A 27,263-nucleotide genomic window follows, 5' to 3' on the forward strand; every position below is an offset into this window, starting at 1 on the left:
CTGGTGGCCCCTGACATTCCTTGGCTTGTGGACACACCATTCCAATCCCTGACCCTGTCTTCACATGGCCTTCTTCTCTGTATCTCTTTGTCTCAACCCCCATTTCCTTTCTTTTATAAGGATATCACCAGTCACTGGATTCAGGGTCCACCCTGGTTATCTAGAATGATCTCATCTCAAGATGTTACCTTAATTACATCTGAAAAAAAAAACAAACAAACATACTCCAATTGAGTTCTCATTTTGAGGTTCTGGATGGATGTGTCTTTTTAAATATTTTAAAAATTAAATGCACAGGGCTGACATTGTTAATAAAATTATATAGGTTTCAAGGATGCAATCTATAATACATCATTTGTATATTGCACTGTGTGTTCACCACCCAAAGTCAAATCTTCTGACATCATAAATTTTACCCCCTTGACCCTCTTACGTCTCCCGCCTCCCCTCTTTCCGTTTGGTAACCACGATAATCTTGTCTGTATCTATAAGTTTTGTTTGTCTGTTTGTCTTGTTTATTTGTTTCAGTTTTATCTCCTACTAATGAGTGAAATCATATGGTTCTTGACTTTTTCCATCTGACTTACTTCGCTTAGCATGATATTCTCAAGATCCATCCCTGTTGTTGCAAACGGCAGTATTTCACCTTTTCTTAGGGCTGAGTAATATTCCATTGTGTATATGTACCACATCTTTTTTATCCAATCATCTATTGAAGGACACTTTGGTTGTTTCCATGTCTTGGTCACAGTGAATAATGCTGCAGTGAAGATAGGGGTACATATATCTTTACAGATAAATATTTTTAAATTTTGGGGTAGATACCCAGAAGAGGAATTGCTCGGTCATATGGTAATACTATTCTTTATTTTTTGAGGAAACTCAATACTGTTTTCCATAGCGGCTGTACCAATTTACATTCCTACCTATAGTGTATGAGGGCTCCTTCCCCCCCCCCCCCGCAACCTCTCCAACACTTGTTATTACTTGTCTTGTTGATAATAGCCATTCTAACAGGTGTGAGGTGGTATCTCATTATGGTTTTGATTTGCATTTCCCTAATAACTAGTAAACTTGAGTATTTTTTCATATATCTGTTGGCCCACTGTATGCCTTGGGAGAAGAGTCTGTTCAAATTATCTGCCCTTTTTTTTTTAAGTTGGATTGTTTGGCATTTTGTTGTTGAGTTGTATGAGTTTTTTATGTATTTTGGATAGTAACCCCTAACCGCAGGTGTTGTTTGCAAATACCTTTTCCCATTTAGTTGGTTGCCTCTTTGTTTTGTTGACAGTTTCTTTTGTTGTGCAAAAGATTTTAGTTTGATATAGTCCCATTCATTTATTTTTGCTTTTGCGTCCCTTTCCTTTGAGGTCAAATTCATAAAATACTCTCTGAACCCAAAGGTTCATAAGTTTAGTACCTATGTTTTCTTCTATGCAATTTATTGTTTCAGGTCTTATGTTTAGGTCTTCGATCCATTTTGAATTAACTTTGGGGTCCCATTTGTCTTTTATTAAGTTTATTCCTAGGTATTTTATTCTTTTTGTTGCAATTGCAAAAGGAATTTCTTTTCATTTCTTTTTCTGAAATTTCATTGTTAGTATATAGGAACACAATAAATTTTTGCACATTGATTTTGTTTCCTGCAATTTTACTACATTGGTTTATTGTTTCTAGTAGGTTTGTTTTTTGTGGAGTTTTTACAGTTTTGTATATAATCATGTCATCTGCAAAAAGTGCCCATTTAACTTCTTCATTCCTAAATTTGATGCCTTTTATTTCTTTCTCTTTCCTGGTTGCTCTGGCTAGGACTTCTAATACTACCAGAGGGTGTCAGAAAAATTTATCATAGTGGACACTTTCGTCAACTGTAATGATGAGTGGGAAAAAGATAGGGGAGGAGATGCTAGAGAGGGGCCAATTAATTTATTTAGCAATATCTAATCAATTTATTTAGCAATATGCAATAGCAAAAGACAAAGGCAATTAATAGAATATCCTAATGACAGAAAGTAAAGGCAATAAGACTACACTATATGCATTGATAACAATGTCATGTCAAAGGAATATACATACAAGTTTAAGAGATCCCAACATATGTTTACCATTGATCAAAAAACAAAATATCTTGGCTAAATATACAAAATAACATCAATAAGGAGTATCTAAAAGCAGTAAATATATTTTATAGGATAGCAAGTATTACAGTAGATGCCAAAAGCTCACCAAACTGTGGGAAACAGTGGAAAGGTCAGGAATCAAAACTTTGCCAGGTCCGCGGCTGGAAAACTGAGGCGTCTCCTGATGTTGCAAGCTGCAAGCTGCATGCTAACAAGTTCTCCAAAATGCTGTTGTTGTTGTTGTTGTTGTTGTTGTTGTTGTTGTTGCTGAAAGTTAGGGCATCTCCTGATGTTACAAGCTGCAAGCTGAATATAAGTTTCTAAAATGCTAAGAAGTTCTCAAAAAGGCTAACTGTGGGGAATAACACTGGAGAGGTCCGGAACCAGCCAGACTTCACCAAGTCCGTGGCTGGAAGTTCCGGCATCTTCCAGTGTTGTAAGCTGCATGTTGTATGCAAGTTTCCAAAATGTTAAAATGATGATGAATCACCAATGACAAATGACGAAAATTAACAAGTGCACTACCAACCGAAGTCTGTCATATCTATCTTTTCAGATGTACCCTAGAGCCAAGCTCCTTGTTCCTGCCTCCCCCTCAGGGAATGGCCAGTTCTGGGAGGGTTCGGCAGTTACTCTGATAAAAATATTGTTTATCCAGCTGAAGGGCCAGTTCATTCGGACAAACAATACTTACTGTTCCTGCCTGGAACCATAGGCCAAGACCTTCCAAAGCTTGGCAATATGCCTATCAGGTCATTCTGATATAACTTAGTTATTTCTTTGTCTTATCTGCTGATGTGGGCAAAACAGACAGAAAGCAACATCATCCCACATCTCTCCTGCTGGGAATGAGACAAGGGAGAAATTCTCTTAACCCCAAGCCAACCATCACCCCACATGCAGTCTCTCATGTGAGGGAACCCCACATGAAGCCTCTCATGTGAGGGAACCCCACATGTAGTCTCTCATGTGGGGAACAAAGGAACAAAAAGCTAATCAAAAAGCTAACTAGCCCCTCATGTGCAATCTCTCACGTGAGGGAAACCAAAAGCCAATTGAGAGTTAAACAGAAAGCCAACTTCCAACCTCACGCGAGGGAACAATCTCATAGGCAGTCTTTCACATGAGGAAACCAAACACCAACCTTAATCTGACCAACTGCCTCACAGGGAGAAACTAACATCACTCCGCGTGAGGAAGACAGATAAAAAAGCTAACATCAACCAACGAAGGTGAATTTTCTTAACATCTTCCCTACATCAACGTTGCTCAAGCAGTAGTTCACTGTAATCAGAAGTGTCTGGACACTGATGGTAACCACTTTGAGCACCTCTTGTAATTGCAGAAGTCAAATGTGACTTGTATTCATCTGTTGTTATCAGTATATATTATTACAATTTTAATACAAGTTTTTCCTTTCTTAAAATGTGTATACACTTTTTTGGTATGCTCTGTAGGTTGAATAACAGTGATGAGCATGGGCACCCTTGACTTATTCCTGACCTTAAAGGAAAAGCTTTCATTTTTGTTCACCATTGAGTATATTAGCTGAAGGTGTGTCATATATGGCCTTTCTTTTTTGTTTTGAGGTTTTTTCCTTCTATATCCATTTTATTGAGTGTTTTGATCATAAATAGATGTTACATCTTCTCAAATTCTTTTCATACATCTATTAATGCAATTATATGATTTTTATCCTTTATTTTGTTTATGTGGTGTATTACATTGATTGATTTACATATGTTGAACCATCCTTGCACCCCTGGAATGAATCCTACTTGATCGTGACGAATAATCTTTTTAATGTATTGTTCTATTCAATTTGCTAGTATTTTGTTTAGGATTTTTGCATTTATATTCATCAGAGTTATTCATCTGTAGTTTTCTTTTCCTGTGTTATCCTTGCCAGGTTTTGGTATCAGGGTAATGTTGCCCTCATAAAATGAGTTAGGAAGTATTGCCCCTTTTCAATTTTTTTAGAAGAGTTTAAGGATAGCCTTCAATCATCTTTGAATGTTTGGTAGAATTCACTAGTGAAGCCATCTGGTCCTGGACTTTTGGGGACATTTTTGGTGGTTGTTTCAATGTTCTTACTGTTGATCAGTCTGTATAGGTTTTCTAGTTCTTTGTGATTCAGTGTAGGAAGGTTATATATTTCTAAAAACTTGTCCATTTCTTCTAGGTTATTGAATGGTGGCATATTTGGTGGCATATTTAGTCTTTCATAGCATTCTTTTATGATTGTATTTCTGTGGTATCCTTTGCAACTTCTCTTTCATTTCTCATTTTGTTTGAGTCATTTCTCTTTTTTCCTTAGTAAGTCTAGCCAGGAGTTTGTCAATTAATATTCACAAAGAACCAGGTCTTTGTGAATTAATTTTTTTCTATTGTCTTTTTGTTCTCTGTTTCATTTAATTCTGCTCTAATTTTTATTATTTCCTTTATTCTGCTGACTTTGGGCTTCATTTGTTCTTTTCCTAGTTCTTTAAGATGTAATGTTAGGTTGCTTATTTGGGGTTTTTCTTGTTCTTGAGATAGGCCTATAATGTTATAAACCTCCCTCTTATTACTGCTTTTGCTGTAACCCAAAGTTTTGATATGTCATATTGTCATTCTCATTTGTCTCTATGTATCTTTCGATTGCTCCTTTATATCTTCTTTGACCCAGTCAATCTTAAGTAGCATGTTTAATCTCCACATATCTGTGGTTTTTCCTGCTTTTTTTTTTTTTTCACTTAATTTCCAATTTCAGAGGCTTGTGGTTAGAGAATATGCCTGGTAGGATTTCAATCTTCCTAAATTTATTGAAGTTAGTTTTGTATCCCAACATTTGGTCTATCCTTGAGACTGTCCCATGTGCACTAAAAAAGAATGTATAATCTGATGTAAATGGGTCTGTAAATATTATATATGTTCATTTGGTCTAATGTGTCACTTAAGGCCAGTATTTCCTTATTCATTTTCTGTTTGGATGACCTATCCAAAGTTGTTAATGGGGTATTTAGGTCCCCTCCTGTGATTGTTTTTTTTTCAGTTTCTGTCTTTAGTTGTTAAGTAGTTGCTTTATATATTTTGCTGCTCCCTAATTGGGTGCATATATATTAATAAGTGTTATGTCTTCTTGAAGTATTGTCCTCTTTATCATTGTAAAATGTCCATCCTTGTCTCTTTGTATCTTTTTTATCTTGAAATCTATTTTGTCAGATATAAGTACAGCTGAATCCCATTTGCTTGGAGTATTATTTTTCACCCTTTTGTTTTGAGTCTATATTTGTCCTTGCAGCTGAGATGTGTCTCCTGAAGGAAGCATATGATTAGGTTTTATTTTTTGATCCAATCTGCTACTCTGTGACATTTTATTGGTGAGTTCAGTCAATTTACATTTGGGGTAATTATTATTTTTATTTATTTATTTATTTATTAGTTTCAGGTGTACAAGACAAGGTAATACTTAGACGTTCATCATTTATATCCCTCACACTGTGAACCCCCCTCCCCCATCCACTATCCCTCCGACCTCACACTGAACCATCACATTATATATATAAAATTATAGTTGGCATTCATTAATGTTTAGCTTCTGGTGTACAATGCCATGATCAGGTATCCACAGTATCCCTGAGGTGGTCTCCCAAATAGGATGCATGTCCATCGGATACCCAACAAAATCTTTACAACATTATTGAATACCTTCCCCAAATTAATTTTCAAAAAAACCCTGAGGCCATCTTGTGGTTACCAGCTGCTTCCAAATCCCTTCACCTTTCCCCTTATCCCCAACCTGCCCCCCCACACACCCATCTAGCAACTCTCGGTTTTTCCTTTGTGTACATTTGGGGTAATTATTGATGTATGGTGCTTTCCTATAGCCATTTCATCTTTTGTTTTCTGATAGCTCTGTGTCTCCATTGTTTCTTTGCCCTTCTATTTCTCCATTATTTATTTTGATAGTATTCTATAATTTTTTTCTCTCTGTTTTCTCTGTTTTATGTTATGTGTCTCAGTTCTGGACTATTTTTGTGTGGTTAGCATTAAGTTTATGAAAAAGAAAGTTTCATATATACTGTAGTCTTTTTTCTTCTAAATGCATCTTATTTGCATTCCTCATTACAAATTCAGACCTTTATCTCCTCCTCTTTTAGGTTTTTCTTGTCACAAATTATCCCTATTTATGTTGTGAGTGTATTTCCAATAGTTGCATTAGCTATTGTTTTCTTCTCTTTTTGAAAATCTTTTTAACCCTTTAAATTTTATGTTATATTTAAGAATGTAATACCATCTTCTGAATAAGGGTTGCAATTTCCTGATTCTGTCTGTCTGTCATTTTACTCATAGCTTTGTACCTTTTGGTCTTTTTGTTTCAGGTAGAATAACCCCCTTCAGTATTTCCCGTAATGCTGGTCTTGCTGTGGGAAATTACCTCAGCTTCTATATGAAAAAGTCTTTATTTCTTCTTCACTTCTAAAGGATAACTCTGCTGGACATATTATTTTTGGCTGGCAATTTCTCTTCCAATACTTTGAATATTTGATTACACTCCCTCCTAGCTTGCAGAGTTTCGGGGTGGATGGAGTACCCTATAATGGGATTTCCTTTATAGGTACCATCTTCTTTTCCCTGGCTGCCTTGAGAATTCTTTGTCATTAATTTTTGACAGTTTGAATATAATGTGCCTTGGATATGGCCTTTTTGGATTCAGATAATTAGGTGTTCTGTTTGCTTCATGGAGTCGAGGATCGAGTTCTTTCCAAAGGTTTGGGAGGTTCTTGTTGACTATTTATTTGAATAGGTTCTCTCTCCCATTCTCCCTCTTTTCTCCTTTTGGTGTACCCATTATTCTTATATTGCTCTTTTTGATGGAGTCAGATAGTTCTGGTAGAGTTCTTTTCTCTCTCTCTCTCTCTCTCTCTCTCTCTCTCTCTCTCTCTCTGTTTTCCCTTAAGTCTTTCTCTTTTTCCATCTGTGTCATTTCTAAATTTCTATCTGCAATATCACAATTCTTCCCTCCATCTGGTCAGGTCTATTTCCTAAGCTCACTAGGTCATTCTTCATCCTTTATTAAGTTCTTAGCTCCAAAATTTCTATTTGGTTCTTTTTTAAAGGTTCAATCTCTTTAGTATATTACTCTTTTTGTTTATTGATTTTATTTCTGAGTTCATTAAACTGCCTATCTGAGTTTTCTTGTATCTCATTCGGTTTTTTTTAGAATTCCAATCTTGAATTCTGTCATTTAAATCACATATTTCCATGTTTTTATGTTTAATTTTTGAGCTGCCTTATTACCTTGTTGCTCATCATATTTGAGGGATTATTTTTCTTCCTAGGCATTTATGAGAATAAACTCCCTGATTTTCTTTCTTTCTTTTTTTTTTTTTTTTAATGATTCTTTAGCAGGTTGATAAGAAGGGGTCTTTTGTTTGCCAGTAGGTGGTGCTGGGGCACAAGTGTTTTATTTCTCTCTTGCATTGCTCAGGCTGCTGGGATCACTGCTGCATGTGGAAAATGCTTTGTATTCCCTGGGGAAATGGGATTCTCCTCTGTGACCAGGTTGCCTCAGTCTCAGGGCACCTCCTTTGTGGGGGGATGTTGTGGGTGAAGGGGTTCCAAGCCCGTAAAATTTCAACACTGCCCCCTTGCAAACAGATGCAGTGCTGTACTGCCCGAGGTGTCCCAGGTGCCCCCTCTGGGATCAGCCACCATGGGTGGGGATGGAGTAGCTTGGGAGAGGTCACTTGTGGGTTTGTGGCTTTGTTCTTCCAGCCATGGTGACTACCAGACCTCAGCTGCTTCACCTCTGTATCTCTACCTTTGTCACTGGGATTAGCTGCAGCTTGCATCTGTCCCTCAGAAACTCTCTCCAGTTTTCAAGGCTGTCGATATTCTGCTCTGTAACCCAACACTCACTGCTACAGCTTCTGGATCCTGCTGCTAGCTCTGGCACAGTGCGGGGAAAGTGGGCTGTGGGAGGGTGGGAGAAGAAGGACAGGCTATGTGGCTTTGCTTTCCATCTGGCAATGATGGCTTATAGACCACAACTGTCACATTTCTGTATTCCATCTCTGCCCCAGGCACTGGGTTTAGCCACAGTATATGCTGATCACTTGGGCAGAAATGCTCAGGACTACAGAAAGTATACACTGCAACCTGAATCCTCCCCTCTCCTACACTTGATCTTAGCCAAAAGGCTGAAAAGTGATATCCTTCCCTGTCTTGAGACCTGCAATGAGTTCTGGGCTGTGTTTTTGGCACTCATCTCTGCTCTTCTGCCTTCCCTCCTCCCCTGTTTGCTCCCATTCACTGACCTTCTAGTGTTTTGATGTGTGGATCTCTCAGACATGTTTGTGGGTTGAGCAGGGAGTCCTTTGTTGAATTATAGCTGTTCAACTTGTAACTTTAAGAGGAGAGGTCACGGGCATCCTCTCACACAGCCATGCTTCTGACATCACCCTGGATGGATGTATTTTTTGAGAATATATCATTCAACACACTACAAGTGCTTGCTATTTAATGCCAGGGAGGCAGCTTATAGCGGGCACCCTGAGAATGGGTAGGGAGGAATAAATAGAGACAGATGATAAAATATATATTGATATACATGAGCACATTAGCACCAATAAATGAGGATATGAAGGTGATACAGGTGCTTAGATACAGATGGTCTGATAAGAGGCCTAACATGTGAAACTATTAGCTAAATTTCTTGCTTTGGTGAAATAAGAGAAGAAGGCCAGAAAGGGGAATAGTCCTCAAGTAGCAAAAATTTCCCAATGTGTAGATGCTGTTGGAAAGCACCATCCTAACGTAACAGCAAGAAGAAGAATATATTATCATTCTTATAAGTCTCTGTTTCTGTAGTCCCATAAATCAACTTCATTGGAGAGAAAGAGAAGGTAGCGTGCAAGTCTCCTTGCTCACTTTGGTATTCCTGTGGTTTGGGTCTCTTTACAGGTTACTGTAAAGCCCCAGAACAATTTCCATTTGCCAAGCCTACAATCCTGATGGATGATTCTGAGTTTCCAATTGGGACATCTTTGAATTACAAATGCTCCCCTGGCTATTTTGAGAATATGTTCTCTATCACCTGCTTAGAAAACTTGGTCTGGTCAAGTGCTGAAGATATGTGTAGACGTGAGTAATGCCTTCTTGGGAGCTGATTCACTTATGTTAAATCACCTGTGGGATTTGATTTAATTTGTTTTGATTTTGCAGGTGACACATCTAAGTTTGCCCAAGGTATTTAAATGGAAAGTAGACTTGTAGGTCATCCTTTTTTATTGCCTAAAGTTTCTGCACCTTAACAAGGTATTAATTTCATGGAAAAGGTTCTCACAAAAGGAACTGGAGGGAAAGTTTCCACTGGGAGGGAGGTTACCCTTTGTCATGCAGGGTGTCATCCTGGGTCTCAGCTCCCGCTCCCCACATAAGAACACAGGATATAATGAGGCCAAAAAGGAACACCCATGGAGCCATAGATGGGGGAGTCATACCACTATGTTCTCGCTGGCAGCTGGGTTGGATACACAGGAAGCAGGAGCCACACGATCTGCAACCTGCCGTCCACTTATCTCTGCCAACCAACCCCACTTGCTAACTGCAATCCGCTCTTGCTAGCTCAGCCACCGTCTTCTTGCTAGCCCCTGTTTGCTGCTAGCGTAACCATGGCAGTTATGTTCATTAACATAATGAACCAATTAACATAATGACATTAACATAATGTAACCAATGGCTCACTGGTTACAGCTGATGGCCAACTAGCCACAGCTGATGGCCATCCAATCACAGTTGATGGCCATGTACTACCTGAGCCAGCACCTTTCCACATGAGGCCGAGAGCCTGGAAACTGCACTCCTGGCTCTGTCCCCATACCCTTGATGACTAAAAAAGCCATGAAATGAATGGAAAAGGGACACAAAAGAAAATTATGTGAGTCACAGTGAACTGTGCTTGGCTAACTAAGATGAACAGAAATCCCAAATTATGAAGCCCTTGATTTAGGCTGGTAGGAAGAGAAAACAATCCTATTGGGAGATGCAAGGTAGTCCTTTTAAAAGCTAGAGTTCTATAGCTGCTTGATTTTAAGGTTGTATGATGAGTTTCCTCAAAGTGATCAATTCTGTGGAACAATCAGGAATATATAGGCTGTTCAGTATGCTGCACTCCCATCTGACTCTTAAAAATAAATGTAAATTGAATTTTTTCGACACCTATTGCCAAATTCTGTTCCTTTCCCATAGGAAAATCATGTGGAACTCCACCAGAACCTTTCAATGGTGTGGTGCATATAAACACAGATACCCAGTTTGGATCAAGAGTTAATTATTCTTGCAATGAAGGGTGAGTTGGGAGCACTCTCTCTGGAATATGAGTTCCGGAATAGCAATGTCAATCTCTGTCCCACTCTTAGATAGGGAAATTTAAAAACTTCCACCTGTACTTTAAAAAGTGAGCAATAAAATTTCTGGATAAAGATCAAAATATGACCAAATAAATCGAAAGAAAGAAAGAAAGAAAGAAAGAAGGAAGGAAGGAAGGAAGGAAGGAAGGAAGGAAGGAAGGAAGGAAGGAAGGAAGGAAGGAAAAAAGAGAGAAAGAGAGAGAGAGAGAGAGAGAGAGAGAGAGAGAGAGAGAGAGAAAAGAAAGAAAGGAAGGAAGGAAGGAAGGAGGAAGGAAGGAAGGAAGGAAGGAAGGAAGGAAGGAAGGAAGGAAGGAAGGAAAGAAAGAAAGAAAGAAAGAAAGAAAGAAAGAAAGAAAGAAAGAAAGAAAGAAAGAAAGAAAGAAAGAAAGGAAAGAATCTGTGTCTATATTATAAACTAAGGGAGGGCACCATGTTCCTGCCAAAAACAGTACATGTGAAACCTGGTAAGAGATTCACTGGATAAAAAGGGTCAGCCTGACAAGTAAGTAAAAGGGAAAATGCTAGTTGGACCATGCAAACATCTTTAAAGGAGATCAGCGAGTACAATAGCTGAGTTGGAGGATGCTGAAGCAGGGGCTGGGAGGGTAACTCTTCTATGTAACAGCAGTTCTCGGACATGTAAGCATTACAGTGCACACAGAGAGGGGACACTAGTGGAGTTCTTGCCTTTTTATATGAAAATATACATGAAACCCAGATGTTAATTGGGCTGAATTACCTTAAAAGGGAGAGCTGGTGAAATTCGACAAAGGCACTGATTCCACGGCTGTGTAGATTCCCACCTGAGTTGAGGTGGTGAGGACCACCTCAACTATGAGTTCTCATATTTTTTTAGCTTCATCAGTCCTTTATGACTACAGCTTCTGTCAATATAAAGACACCATCAACAGAGTGAAAAAACAACCCACAGAATAGGAGCAAATATACAGCAAATCATTTATCTACTGCAGCATATTAGTGTCTTACAATACCTGCAAAACTATTCACTGTTTTACAGCCGTACTTACACTGGAACCTATTTCACATTGTTACTCCTGCTCTCTAGCTTAGTCATGGTGAGCAGGTTAAGAGCAACATTTACAAAGTCAAAAGTCAGAAGACACCCATGATCCTGTGCTCTGAAGGCAATTTTTAAATGCATGACAGGAGACAGGCAGAAGGAAACACACATGTAATGGAAAGATTATTATCTTCTTTCCCTACTCTAGTGAAGGGGTGTCCAAACTTTTTTCAACGTTTTTTACCAAAGGCCATATGCGGTAAAATACACAAACAGCCAGGCCACTCACTCGAGGTGAAGTACGTATTGCCTCACCTGGTTTATTTAAGTAAACTAAATATATTTTTGGAATTTGCTGCGGGCCAATTAAAAATGGATTGCAGGCTGCAGTTGGCCTGCGGGCCGCAGTTTGGACAGCCCTGCTCTAGTGGTTCTCAGATTGTTTGCAGAAATTTTGAAGACAAAATATTTGTCGGAATACTTGAAATGATTTTACAACATAGCCCATAAAAATAATTAACAATAAGTAAAATTCAATCACTACCTAAATATAAAAGTGACCCAATATGTCTGCAAAAATATTCACTGTCATTGCTATACCCACATGGTTGCTGTCACCTTTATGTCTCTGTTTTGGGAAAAGATGATGTATCAGTTAAGATTAGATTCAGCTGTAAAAGACAGTAAAAGACAAAATAACAGGAGCTTAAACAAGAGAGTAGTCTCCTCAGGTTAAAAACCGTGGGAAGTCTAGGGCTTATCGGATGGCTCCAAGATCCACAGAAACCTGGGATCTTTCTATCTGAGACTCCATCTCACCTCATGGTCCAAACTGCAGCCAGCAAGAAGAAGAATGGAAGAAGGGAACACTCATCCCTTTAAAGACACTTTCCAGACACTCCACTTAGACATCTCTGTAGCCAGAGAGTAGTCACATAACTACCTCCAGTGGTAAGAAAAGCTTAGAACTGAAGCCTTTATTGAAAGTGGCCATTGGCACAGGTGAAAATACTAATGAAATTGGATACTGGAGATACCAATAGTCTCTGCTACAAGTGGTTACTGCTCTGATGACATGTGTTAAGTAATCAGAAAAATAAGTTCTTAGTTGGTCCACTACTGTAACTTCCTCACTGTTACATGACATTGCAGTATACACCTTCCTTTCTTTCACTTTTGCCCTGCTGTATACTGGAACACTTAAATAGGTTAGCTGAGCCTCCTTTGTGACAAAATCTTGCAGTAACAATATAGACATAAATAAAAATAAATGATGATAAAATGTTCTAAATTTTGTGGCCTACTCTGAAGGATTTTATGGCACAGTGCATGAGTACCCCTGCCTTTCACATTTAAAGTGTGAAGATGATCAGCTGTTTCCTCTGGCCTTCATTTACTGAATCTTCAAAGTAAAGCCATCATTCTTTCCTTCAATAAACTAATATTAATTGAGCACCCCAAGCTTAAAAATCTCTCAGCCAGGGCTAGAAATTGCACGTATTTCCATAAGACATCTTTCCTGCCAATCAAGGAACTCATAATTTCCTGGATGGAAGTACATATGGATAAAATAACTCTGTGAGGTTCCCTAAAGTCAAGTACAAAAATGTGCCATTATGAATGAGAGGATTATTGCCTTGAGTTGTGAGGGAATAGGAATGAAAATGGATTAAAGAGGGAGGAATTTAAGCTTATTCTTAGGAGTAAAGGGCTAATTTTCAGATGGAGATGGGGTTTCTTCCTTGAGTGCTTCCACGTTTTAATCTGTCCTGTAATTTGTAACATCCTCCTGCTATTATTTTTTCTGACTTAAGTTGGAAATATGTGTGGAGTATAATCATTTTTCATTCTTTGGTTCTACGTAGGTATCGACTCATTGGCTCTCCATCTGCTGTTTGTCTTCTCTTAGGCAATAATGTTGCTTGGGATAAGGAGGCACCTATTTGTGAGAGTAAGTGGAAATATTTTTTGCCCTAATTCCCTCTATTTGATCCCAGTTTGCCCCTTTAGTTACAAAGAGGAAACCTAATCCTTTTTGCACAGAGTAGTCTCTCAGATATTTGAAAATCGGAGGCATGTGCTGCATGGTTCTCCTGTTTTTGTTCTGTTTCTTTTTTGGGGGGGAGGGAAGTAATTTATCTGAATGTGTGAAATTGAACTCAGGTAACTTTCCCACTTTGATAGTGAACTCTTTCCTGCATAAATATCATTCTCCTAGTGAGTAAATTTAAAAGACATTAAAAAAATAAACCTGTCTCTGCCACCTCTGCTACCTCTTAATAGCACATGACAATCCCAGGAAGTAGCTTACTCCCTTCTTTATTGTTCTTACTCTAAACAGTGAAAGAACAATTTGCACTTCTTAACAATTTTACTGAAGCCTCTGATCATTCTGCATGTTATTCCTTCGAATTCTTCCAGGCCCACACCCTAGTTGTATTTGTTCTTGATTAGCCGACTCTGTCTATTCAATGGGATACTCTAAAGTGAACCTCCAAAACTTTGAAGAACATGGAAGAATGACTGATTGCAAATTGGTAGAGTGTTAAGGCTGTGAAGAAATCAGTATCACATGCAGAACTAATGGCCGTAAAAGTGGGCACAAACTTCTGGAAGGCTAATGAGCAATACACCTTTTGATCTAGCAACTCCATTTCCCAGAATTTATCCCAAGAAAATAATCGTGTAATTTCCTCATAATTTTGATCCAAAGCCACACAATGAAATTATATTTATGATAGTGGAAATTTTCAAGAATTCCACATATAAATAATACCATGTGGTACTTGTCCAATTTATCTGACTTAACACAATGTGCTCAAAGTCCTCTAATGCTATCAAAAATGACAGATCCTCCTTTCTCGTGGCTGAATAATATTTCATTGTATTCATGTACCACATTTTCTTTGATGAACACTGGTTATTTCCATATCTTGGCTATTGTAAATAACGCTACAGTACATAATTATTGTAAATAATTATTGTAAATAATGGAGTGCATATGTCTTTTCAAGTTAATGTTTTTATTTCCTTTGCATAAATACTCAAAAGTGGAATTACTGGATCACATGGTGGTTCTATTTTTAATTTTGTGAGCTACCTCCATCCTGTTTTCCATAGTGCTGCATCAAGTTACATCCCCACCAACCGTGCACAAGGGTCCCTTTCTCTCCACATCTTCACTAGCACTTGGTATCTCTTGTATTTTTGATGATAGCCGTTCTAACAGGTGTGAGATTATATCTTTCTTTGTGGTTATAAATTGCATTTCCCTGATGATTAGTGATGTTGAGCATTTTTCATGTATCTATTGGCCATTGGAAGTTCTCTTTTAAGAAATGTCTATTTAGGCAAAATGTCTTCGGCCTTTTTTTTCTTTTTTTTTTTTTTTGTCTTTGGCCTTTTTAAATCAGATTTTGTGGTTGTTGTTGTTGTTATTGTTGTTGAGTTGTATGACTTCTTTACATGTGTTGGATATTAACCCTAATCCAATGTATGGTTTGCAAAATTGCTCTCCTATTCTGTAGGTTGTTTTTTCACTTTGTTAATTGTTTCTTTTCCTATGCAAAAGCTTTAGAATTTAATGTGATCCCATTTGTTGATCATTGGTTTGATATTTGTGCTTTTGGTGTCATATCCAAAAAGTCATTGCCAAGACCAATGTTGAGGAGCTTCTTTCCTCTGTTTTCTTCTATGAGTTTTATATTATCTGGTCTTATACTTAAGACTTTGATCCATTTTGTATTAATTTTTTTATGAGTGATGTATGATAAATATTCAATTTTATTTTTCTGTCTGTGTTTCTCCAGTTTTCCAAGAAGCATTTGTTGAAGAGACTATCCTTTCCTTATCATGTACTCTTGGCTACCTCATCAAATAATAGTTGACCGTATCAACATTAATTTAATTCTGGGCTCTCTACTCTGTTCCATTGATCTATGTGTTTACTTTTGTGCCAGTATCATACCATTTTTATTACTGTAGCTGTGTAGTATAGTTTGAAATCTGGATGTTTGATACTTCCAACTTTGTTCTTTTTCCTCAGGATGTTTTGGCTATTTAAGGTATTTTGTGATTCCATACAAACTTTATATAATTTTTTTTTCTGTGAAGAATGCCATTGGTATTTTGATGGAGATTGCATTGAATCTATAGATAGATAGCTTTGGGTAGTATGGACATTTTAACAATATTAATTATTTTGATTCACAAACATGGTATGTCTTTCCATTTGTTTGTGTCTTCTTTGATTTTTTTTTCCATCAAAGTCTTGTCATTTTCATTGTGTAGATCTTTCACTTTCTTGGTTATATTTATTCCTGAGTATTTTATTATTTTTTGAGGCTCTTGTGAATGGGATAGTTTTCTTTATTTCTTTTTCAGAATTTCCTCTTTAGTGTACAGAATTGCAACTGATTTCTGTATGTTGATTTTGTATCCCGCAAGTTTACTGAAGTGATTTAGTTCTAATAGTCATTTAGTTGAATTTTTTGGATTTTTCTATATGCAGAATCATATCACCTGCAAATAATAACAGTTTTGCTTCTTCTTTCCCAATCTGGATGCCCTTTATTTCTTTGTCTTGCTTAATCGCTCTGGCTAGAACTTCCAGTTATGTTGGGTAAGAGTGGGTATCCTTGTCTTATTCCTGATCTTAGAGGAAAAGGTTTTCATTATTCTCCATTGAGTATAATGTTAGCTGTGGGTTTGTTGTTTATGGCCTATATTGTGTGTAGGTATGTTCTTTCTATACCCAATCTGCAAAGGGTTTTTGTCATGAAAAGATGTCGTATTTTTTTCAATTATTTTTCTGCATCAATTGAGATGATCATGTGATTTTTATCTTTCATTATTTTACTGTGACGTCTTAAATTTATTGATTTGCATATGTTGAAATATCCTTGCATCCCAGGAATAATTCTACTTGGTTATGGTGTATTCATCTTTATGTGTACTTGGATTTGGTTTGCTAATATTTTGTTGAGAATTTTTGCATCTATATTTATAAGGGATATTGGTCTACAGTTTTCTTTTCTTCTTAGCTGGCTTTGGAATCAGGGTAATCTAATGCTGACCTTGTAAAATTAGTTTGGAATTATACCCTCATCCTCAATTTTTGGAAGAGTTTGAGAAGGGTTGGTTTAATTCTTTGAATGCTTGGTAGAATTTACCAGGGAAGCTTGGGGTTTTCTCCGTTGGGAGGTTTTTGATTACTAATTCAATCCGTTTTATTGTTCTGTCAAGATTTTTTATTCTTTCTGATTAAGTCTTAGTAGGTTGTGTGTTTCTAGAAATTTATCCATTTCTTCTAGGTTATCTAATTTGTTGGCATATAATTGTTCATATAGTCTCTTATGGTCCTATGTATTTCCGTAGTATTGGTTATAATGTCTTTTTCATTTCTAATTTATTTTATTTGAGTCATCTCTTTTTCTTGATCTAGCTTCAGATTATCAATTTTTTTTTTTTGAAGAATCAGCTTTCAGTTTTATTGATCCTTTCTATTGTTTTTCTGATCTCTATTTCATTTACTTCCACTCTAATCTTTATTGTTTCCTATCTTCTGGTAACTTTGGGCTTAATTTGTTCTTTTCCTAGTTCTTTGAAGTCTAGTTAGGTTATTTGAGATATTTCTAATTTCTTAATATATGCATTTACCACTATAAACTTTCCCCTCAGAAATGCTTTTCCTGCATTTCATAAGATTTGATCTGTTGCATTTCCATTTTCATTTCTTTTGAGATACTTTTGTTTCCTTTTTGATTTCTTCTTTGACCCATTGGTTGTTCAGAACTGTCTTGTTTAGTTTCCACATATTTGTAGATTTTCCAGCTTTCCTCTCATTAATATCTAATTTCATACCATTATGGTAAAAAAATGGTATAATTTTAATCTTAAATTTGCTGAGATTTATTATGTGCCCTAACATATACTCTATCCTGGAAAATGTTCCATGTGCCTTGAGAAGAATGTACTCTGCTCCTGGTGGATGGAATGCTCTATATATGTCTGATAAGTCCATTTGTTTTAGAGTATAGTTCAATTTTAACATTTCCTTGTTACTTTTCTCTCTGGATGATCTATCCATTAATGACAATGGGGGTATTGAAGTCCCCTACTATTATTGTATTGTTGTATATTTCTCCTTTTTGGTCTGTTAATATTTGCTCAATATATTTCAATACTCTATTGTTAGGTGCATATATATTTATGATTGTTATATCTTCTTGATACATTGATACTTCTATCATTATAAAACGACCTTCTTTGTCTCTTGTTATTATCTTTGGTTTGATGTCTATTTTGTCTAATATAAGGATGGGTATGCCTACAATCTTTTGGTTTCCGCTTACATGCAATATCCTCCCCCATCCCTTCACTTTGAAGCTATATGTGTCTTTAGAGCTGAAACGAATTTCCTTTAGGCAGCATACAGATTGGTCTTCTGTTTTTATACATCCAGCCTGTCTGTGACTTTTGTTGGTGAATTCAATCCATTTATAATAAGAGTGATTTTGGTATGTAAGGATTTTGTCCTGCCATGTTATCGTTTGCCTTCTGGTTGTTTTGTATCTCCTTTGCTTCTTTTTTCTTCTGTTTCTGTCTATCTTTGTACACTGTGGTTTTACACTGTGATTTGCTCAGTCTCCTCCTTTGTTATGTTTCATGACTCTAGTATAGATTTTTGAGTTATGATCACCATGTGGCTTACATAAAACATACCTAGTTCTAATAGTCTTTTTTATGCTGATAGCAGCTTATCTTCTTTTGCCTATAAGCATTCCACCATTTTAATACACCCCTTTTACATGTTTGATATCACAACTTACCTCTTTTTATGCTGTGAATTTGTTGAAAATTAGAGTAGCTGTAGTTAGTTTTATTGTTTACTTAAGCCTTTATCCTATAATTAAGTGATTAACACATGCTTCTAATATAGAATTACAGTTTTCTAAATCTGACTGTATATTTTTCATCTTTGCTAGAGTACTGTGTACTTTTATTTGCTTTTATGTTATTAGCATCTTTTCATTTCAGCTTGAAGCACTGTTTTCAGCATTTCTTGCAAGGCAGTTCTAGTGGTGATGGACTCCCTCGGTTTTTTGTTTCTCTAAGAAAGGCTTGTGGGTGCCCATGGCCCAGTAGGTAGAGGCTTAAAAAGGGGTTTTCCCAGAGATTCGAGAGCAGACCTCCTGCTGAAATCCCAAAGCAGACAGCAGGGGGTAAACTGTTCCTACAATGCCCTTTGTTATTCTCGTCTGCCTTTCCCTTTCTTAGCACTCCACGTAGTCATAGAGGTCACTCCTCAGAAATCCACGGTGTGGGAGATAATCAGGTCCCTTCAACTGTGACTTGCACAGAATCACCACTTTATCTAAATACACTCTCTTTGGATACAGCTTTTGCTTTACCAGTCCTCTGTGAGGGAGGTCACTGTTGTCCCCACCAGCGAAAGCCCAGCATGTTGCAGTGTTGCCGTGGGGAGGGGGACCACCTACTGGAGATTCTCTTCCTCTTCCTCCAAACATATCTGTCTCCTGCTTCCATGGAATGCCTCTTTCTCCCATCAGGCTAGCTGGACCTCCACAAGTTCTGCCTCCCTTGAGTATCTACCATGTTTTGCACTCTTTAGTTTCACTTTTTCCCCAGTCGTGGTTAGTGGGGTGGGACAGGTTCACTGACTCGTTAGACCCATTGTCCCCTCCAAGATCCTATCTATCCATTTACTTTCTGAAGGACAGGTAAGTAGTAATCTCCTGGATGTTCTAGTATAACATACAGAGGCACTTTTGTTCATTTATGAATGACCAATTAGTTGTAAATAAAAGGGCAGAAAAAAAGGAATAACACATGTCACCAAGATACTGATAACACTCTCTTTTTTCCTCTGTTTTCTTGATGAGCAGTTCCAGAAATGGTATATTTAACCTGAAATGATGTTATTAAATAACCAATAGAAAAAATTGCCTTGCAATAAGTAAATAGCAATCTATGATAAAATCACATAGATTATTCACTTAAGATCACAAATATGTAAACCATAATAATACATGACTACTTTTACAAAAGTAATTATTATGGACAGAACCAGTATCACACACACACCCATATTTCAAATATGTAAACAACATGTCTGATTATTAGCAAATATTAGAAGAAAATAACCATATTGTAATTAGATACAGTCTAGGAAGTCATTTGATTCTTTGTATTTGTTATTTAAATTCATAATAAAATAACACAGTAAAAAAAAAATATCTGAAAAAGGCAAAACTACAGAGACTGTAAAAACTGGTTCCCAGAGTTTGGGATGGTAGGTGGGATTAACAGGCAGAACACAGAGGATTTTAGGGCAGTACAAATACTCTGTGTGATACCATAATGATCAATATATGCCGTTACATATTTGTCCAAACCCACAGAATTTGCAATACCAAGAGTGACCCAAATGTAAACTGTGGACTTTGAGTTACAATGATGTGTCAATGTAAGTTCATCAATTGTAACAAACATACCTCTCTGGTAGAGCCTTTTGATAACAGGGGATCTATGTATGTATAGGGGTGGAGGGTATAAGGGAAATTGCTGTACTTTCCGTTCAGTTTTGCTCTGAACCTAAACCTACACTAAAACATTGTCTTAAAAAATTAAAAATTAAGCTGTTGTTTACTATACTTTTCCTTATCCCAGTTATATCATGCAAGCCGCCCCCAGCCATATCCAATGGAGACTTCTACAGCAACAATAGAAATGTTTTTGAATATGCATCGGTGGTAACTTATCAGTGTAACACTGGGCCGGATGGAGAAAAGCTGTTTGACCTCGTGGGAGAGCAGTCTATATATTGTACCAGCAAAGATGGTCAACTTGGTGATTGGAGCAGCCCTGCTCCTCAGTGTATTTCTGCTAATAAATGCACAATGCCGGAAGTTGAAAATGGGATGACAGTGTCAGGAAATAGGACTTTATTTTCCTTAAGTGAAATTGTGATATTTAGATGTCAGCCTGGCTTTGTAATGAAAGGGTCCAACATTGTGCAATGCTGGGCCAACAGCACATGGGTTCCTGAGCTGCCAAGCTGCTCCAGGGGTAAGTTTCATCCACTTAGACTCTGCTTGGGATGGGGGGGTGAGGTGAGTATAAATGATAGGATTTCCTGAAATTAAGGAAGGTGTGTGTATGTAAATGTTTGTGTATGTACAGGGACTATGAAATTGGCATAAACACTCTAAACTTAATATTTTCTGTTATCTCTGATCCTAATAATTGTCAAATAGTAATCGTTTCCTGTCTTATTTATAACACATACATTTTATATGAGTTGTTTAACTTAATACTTAGGGCAAATATATGAAGCAGGAACTATTCTTATCCCCATTTTACATTGAGAAAACTGAGTCTTAGATGTGTTAAATAACTTTTCCCAGGGCACAGCATTAGTAAATTGCAAAGCCTGGAATTTAAGAGCCTTCCTGATTGCAGAGCCTAATGATAATGTAATAGTGAAATGTATGATGAATAATGATGATAAAAATGACATACAGCTATCACTGGTGGGAGTCAATAGACAAATGAGTCATGGGGACCAAAATGATAGCATTCCATTAAAAAGGCCTTAGATTTCGTTCATTCTATCCAACTCCCTCATGTTATTACTGAAAACCCCAAGGCTCAGAAAGGAGAAATGACTTGCTCAAATCCAGAAAATATTTACTTTTATTCAATTGTATATGGTTCAGATGGAAACTCAAATGCCCTGAGCATACACTAATTGAACTGTGGATGGAAGCCAAAATTTTAGTCAAAATATGCTCTAAGCAATATGTTCTCTCTTTAAAAAGTATATAGCTTTTTTGTTTGTTTAAGAAAAAGGACGCTGTGTATTTTGTACTTGATGGCTTCTCTTGTGTTCTTTGCTGAAATGGCTGGCTTAGCAGTGGAGTGGGAAGAATCTGGGTTGGCACTTAAGGATCCAGAGGAGGTTTACAGTTCAGAACGAGAAACTTGGAGGAAATATAAAGGGAGACACAGCTAGGTGAGGGGTCTGTTAGATGAGACTTGGGCATAGGTATCCTTTGTTGTTGCCAGAAAGACTACCCTCATAGGAAGTTTTAAGAGTAGAATGAGCCACCAGCACTCACAGCTCTGGACTGGATGGCCAGTACTAGAAAGCAAAACGACCATTCTCCCTGTTAGCTTAGGAACATTTTAGTAGAAAAAAATGCAGATGAAATGTTGGAGAGACCTTAGTTCTAGTCACAGCTCTGAACTGTGGCCTTAGTTTGCTCATCAGTAAAACGTGGGTATGAAACTACCAATTCTTTTCTTCTTTAAACCTATACTCTGTAATTAGGAGTTTTAAGCTCCCTGGCAGGCACAGGGTATAGCAAATGATGTTTCCCCATAACTGACAGGAAGGTTGGACCTGTTCTTTTCCCAGTATGTCAGCCGCCTCCAGAAATCCTGCATGGTAAACATACCCTAAGCAACAAGGAAAACCTTTTCCCTGGACAGGAAGTGTTCTACAGCTGTGAGCCCGGCTATGATCTCAGAGGGGCTGCCTCTCTGCGCTGTACACCCCAGGGAGAATGGAGCCCAGCACCCCCCAGATGTGCAGGTGAAACCACACTCTCGTCTGGTTTGCAGATGAATCTCTTTGTACCTCACATGGCAGTCTTACTTCTGATTGTTTTTTCCTTAGTTAAATTGTGTGCTGACTTCCTGGACCAACTCCCTAATGGCCGTGTGCTCTTTCCACATAATTTCCAGCTTGGGGCAAAAGTGTCCTTCGTTTGTGATGAGGGGTGAGTGTGACCTAAATAGGACTCTCTTGGATTCAAGGGTTAATCCAAAAATGGGAGCTGACCTATGGAAAAGAAGAAGTACCCGGAGAGATTAACATCTGGGCAATTTTGAAATAAGTGGAAGGACTCAGTAGCAACACTATCAGGAAATAAGGAAATGGCACATGTAATTCACTGTTAAGTACAAATATAAACACTGACCTGGACTTTATGGTTGAAACTTGAAGTAAATGGATAAATACTTGTTTGGAGGCAGGAAAAAATATTTTTATGGAAAATTTGCTAGTAAAGTTGTGTAAGACAAAAATTATTTGTAATGTGATAAGTCAGGCCAGGGTTTTTTTCAGGAAACTTAAAATCAATCAATAATGGAATTTGTAAGTGTATGTATACGTATTTTTTAATCCAGTAATGTATCTTTCCATCTGTAATACTGTTGACATTGGGCTCATAATGGCCAATGTTACTGTTTCAGTTATTATTGTTAACGTGCATCTAGGACTCCAGGTATTATGCACTGTCTATGGGAAATAACTAGATTGGGCAATACAGTAGTTATTTTTAATATGTCCCTAAAAGTCTTTGATATTTACAAAGTCTACCACCCAGTAATAATCAGCAGATCTCAGAAGGACAACAGGATCCAGTAATAAGCCGGGCATGTCAGGGTGGCAAAGACTCCTCCCCTCATGCATCTTTTATTCCTAGAACATTTGGTCAATACGCTTCTGTGAACCTCTTTCTGGCCCTTACAAATGTAGCGACAAGAATGATGCCAGTTCTCTGCAGATGTTCCCTGCTTTGCTCGCCCAGATGGAGAGCTGTTCTTCCTCATGACACACTGATGAGAATAAGTGGCATGTCACAGGGCTGTCAGTGTGCCCTAGAGATGGTTCTAGGGCACAGGGAGGAGTCCAGCTCTGTGTTCAGTGGCTCTGTGTTCAGGTGACACTGGGCTATGATGTCTTTAGGACCACTGAGTGTATCAGTTCTGATGACTTTGCCCTTCACAGGATACCATGATTCTTTAGAATAATTTGGTTTCTGAGTTTCTGCCAGCTACTGAATTCAGATCCCTAATGAACAGAGACGTTTAGCTGGGCCTCAACCTAAGAACCAAATGGTATTTAGACTGAAGAGAGGAAACAGAGTTATCTATCAGTGATGAGAAAACGGAAGAGATGGGATTTGCTCACCCATTTGTTACCCCTTTTTCTTCTTTAGGTTTCGATTAAAAGGCAACTCTGCTAGTCATTGTGTCTTGGTTGGAATGAAAAGCTTTTGGAACAGCAGTGTTCCTGTGTGTGAACGTGAGTAGAAAGACTAACTATGTAGCCTGGGTACCTCTCCTTTTTGTTTCCAGTGTGTTTGGCCTCATGGAATCACTTGTTGTTGGAAAATTTCAAAGTAGGTCATGTAGATCTTATACACCATGTGTTTATGTTACTAATCTGGAAGTCACTAGGTTAATGCCCATGTTGAATTTTGTGGGGAATATGTGGGGAGAAACAAGAGGACACAAGGTCCACCAAAATTCATTTATCCATTTATTTTCTAGTTTTGCCACCGAGAACTAATCTCTCTTAAATTTACGTGTCCTATTATTTCCTCACGTATCTAAACTATTTATTCATCCTGTTATTTAATCCAGAGTGTTTACTGAGGAGGGGCTTCCCACATGCCAGGATTGCACGTGGAGAGAGTATTGAATAGGGAAGACATATTCCTGCTCTCATGAAGGTCATAGGGAGGCAGATCATGAACAAGAAAATAAATAAGTAAACATATAAAAAAAAGGAACACATAAAATGGTATGTTAAAAGTGATGTATTATAAATAAAAGAAAGCAATTTTATGATAAATTAATACGGTATAGAGAGGTGAATCCATATTTAAAATGATGAGGTGAGGTGCCCTAAATTTCCAGACCACCCAATTTAAAAAAGCATCCAGATTCAGAAATGGATAAGTAGATAAAAGTGTTTTATACACCCAGATGTTACTGATTTATCCTGCTTTGTTTATTAACACAAGCAATACTTATTTTAAAAAAATTCCTTTTTCCTGATGTTTGGAAATGTTCATTTTACTTTGGATTTTGATAAAATACCTTGCTAGAAATCTTTTGGACATTTTGTGGAATTATGGTGGAGCTTTATGAAAACGTTCCATATTTATAAAACTCAGATATCCTGTAAAGTCAACCTTCCCGGCACACATAAAGCTGGAAATAAATTTATAAGTAAACTCTGGATAAACACAAACACAGTTAAATTCCAGGTATGAGAAGTCAATCATTGTTTGATGTACTATGGTCCTCACTTTATTTACACATACAATTCTGACAAGCTTGGGTATCTCTTCCTAAATTTATATAAGATTAGAAGTAACTAATTAGTTTTAGGGAAGGAACTACTAGATACAGATACACTAACAGCAGGAAGAAAGGACAGCTAATAACTTGGAATAAAGAAAACAATGAAAGAATAATGGGGTGAAAAAAGCTTCCTGTTACCCTTTAATCTGGCTATACAGAACCCTACAGGAATCAGTGTAGTATTCTGATGACACTATTGTGTGTTTGGTGTTGGTACTGAGGATAATGGTCATGGGTCATCAGGAAACATTTACATCTACTGAAAAGGATAGTCCATTTTTAACAAACTTCACAAAGATTTCCCTGGAACTTCAGATCTTTGAACTTCAGATCTTTGAGGGCCAAAACTTTGTCTTCCACCCCACTATCAACCCAGGACTGTTACAATGCCTCACATAAAGTAGGCAGTCAAATGATTGCTGGGAAAAAAACACTAATTATCTTCCAAATTGATTAAAAACTTAAAAGCTTTTTGGATTTTTGCAATAAACTAATTTAAGTCTCACCTTTCTTAGTTCATTCTCAGAAAAAGCCTTACATAATAAATTCCACCTTAGTTATGTTCTCCTAGAAAGAAAACTGTGTTTATAGCACAGCCCCATGTCACTAGTATTATACAATCATTTTTGATTGAAACACTAATAGACCCTAAAGCTCTTGTTTTCCTTCTAGAAATCTTTTGTCCAGATCCTCCAGCCATCCTTAATGGGAACCACTCAGGAACTTCCCTGGGAGACATTTCCCATGGGAAAGAAATTACTTACACGTGTGACTCCCACCCAGACAGAGGGATGACCTTCAACCTCATTGGGGAGAGCACCATCCGCTGCACAAGTGACAGTCAGGGGAATGGGCTTTGGAGTGGCCCTGCCCCTCGCTGTGAACTTGCTGTTCCTGCTGGTCAGTGCACATTTCTCTACTCCACAGATGGATTCATATATCTGGGCAAGAACCTCCATATTTCTCTAATGATGGTCGTTTATGCTTCTGAACATGGCTTTGTTATGAATATCTGATACAGAATTACCTGCCAGGCAAATAACAGATGGTTCTAAATGTACTACACGGTGGCCTAATTGGTGGTACTTTCATGACCCTTCCTCCTGGGGTGAGGAGTGTAGGATGGTGAAGACAGGAGGGAGTAGAGTGGAGAGAATCAGTGAGGCACAGATTTTATAGAGGATATTTTCAAAGTAATTAAAACAAATGTCAAAGAAAACATTCAGTTATGCCATCTCTATCACTAGTTGATTTTATACTAGATAGGTGTGTGTGCAGAGCAAAACATACATGTTGATGGCAGTAATTTACTTCAGAATGGGTAATGCTATGGAAATAATTAGGAAAGTCACATGTAGACATTTATACTCCTTGTGTAACTTCTAAGTGTTCTGCTCAGCCTGGGACGGCATTTTGTTATCCCTTCATCTCACCTTTAGCAAAGGGAACTCAGGATGCCCTGGGGAAGTGGAGTGTAAGGTTGTGCTCTTAGACTCTGTACCTCATTCCTTTTTCATATTAGTCTGGCTTTACCTGACAGTGTCTGGCAATAGGGGGTTCCTTTGTGGCTGTGATTGTCTACACAAGCGCCAACCTCCAGTGAGGACAGACAGCAATGAATTGGTAGTTTGTAGATTCCAGTGGTACTTCCATCGGGGGCAGTTTGCAGGCAGAGAATACAGATGATCCTGTTTAAAGGCTGAAAGGTCTAGGTTTAGAGAATCAGTCTTCCCACTGATTTGCAAACATTTAGTGCCTTGGGACCTACCTACCTGGGTCTTCATGTGGCTCTAATAGTCAGAGATATCATTATGTATTGTGGCATGTTCATATTTCTCTGGTTAACTGAATGTCTTTTCTTGTGTTTTGGGGGGAACTTGCTGGTAGCATGCCCACATCCACCCAAGATCCACAACGGGCATCATATTGGAAGACATGCACCTCCATATCTTCCTGGGATGACGGTCAGCTACACTTGTGACCCAGGCTACCTGTCGGTGGGAAAAGCCTTCATTTTCTGTACACACAAGGGAACCTGGAGCCAATTTGATCATTATTGCAAAGGTATCTCTTACTCTTGCTAGGCTTTTATGGAAAATTAATGCCTGAGGCTAGTAAGACAGAGATCCTTTATAAGAAGATCATGAAATGAGTGTCATTAGAAGAGGAGAAATGCAGAACAAACAGTAGAAGGAAGGCTGCCCAGGAATCCTCAACTGTACCGAATCAGTAGGAAGAACTGATGGAATTTCCAGTGGTATGATAGACTACATTTAAGATGCTTTACAGGTTTTTAACTAATAAAATACTTTAGCTCTAAAGGATCACAGGTGGTCCTCACAGATACCCTTAGAAAGTCAGTAAGAGACAAGAAGCACAGTTTGTTGTGAGGACATTTGAAGCCTAAAGTAAGGTTGAGCAATTAGTTCCTAGAATTACCAGATGCTGAGTCTTCTATAATCTCCAAGACCAATGGTGAGGTGTTCATTTCATCTCTTTCCTAGAACAAGTCCCAGGGATTATTTCCGTTATTTCTGTCTATGT

At 37.7% G+C, this 27,263-nt stretch overlaps 1 protein-coding gene across 1 annotated transcript in view; it reads left to right on the plus strand.

Annotated features, from left to right (window-relative positions):
- CR1 (complement C3b/C4b receptor 1 (Knops blood group)) overlaps nt 1–27,263 on the plus strand; it is a gene marked incomplete at its 5' end in the record, with an annotated part of 77,014 nt that overhangs the window by 34,754 nt on the left and 14,997 nt on the right. Inside the window, 9 exons of the mRNA XM_081026193.1 lie at nt 9,069–9,248; nt 10,356–10,455; nt 13,403–13,488; nt 20,229–20,627; nt 21,979–22,155; nt 22,240–22,342; nt 23,567–23,652; nt 25,392–25,619; nt 26,607–26,783. Coding sequence (XP_080882319.1) covers nt 9,069–9,248; nt 10,356–10,455; nt 13,403–13,488; nt 20,229–20,627; nt 21,979–22,155; nt 22,240–22,342; nt 23,567–23,652; nt 25,392–25,619; nt 26,607–26,783 — 1,536 coding nt within the window. The remainder of the gene's footprint in view (nt 1–9,068; nt 9,249–10,355; nt 10,456–13,402; nt 13,489–20,228; nt 20,628–21,978; nt 22,156–22,239; nt 22,343–23,566; nt 23,653–25,391; nt 25,620–26,606; nt 26,784–27,263) is intronic.

The sequence above is a fragment of the Rhinolophus hipposideros genome (genome assembly GCF_964194185.1).
Source record: "Rhinolophus hipposideros genome assembly, chromosome: 19".
Classification (NCBI taxonomy): Eukaryota; Metazoa; Chordata; class Mammalia; order Chiroptera; family Rhinolophidae; genus Rhinolophus; species Rhinolophus hipposideros.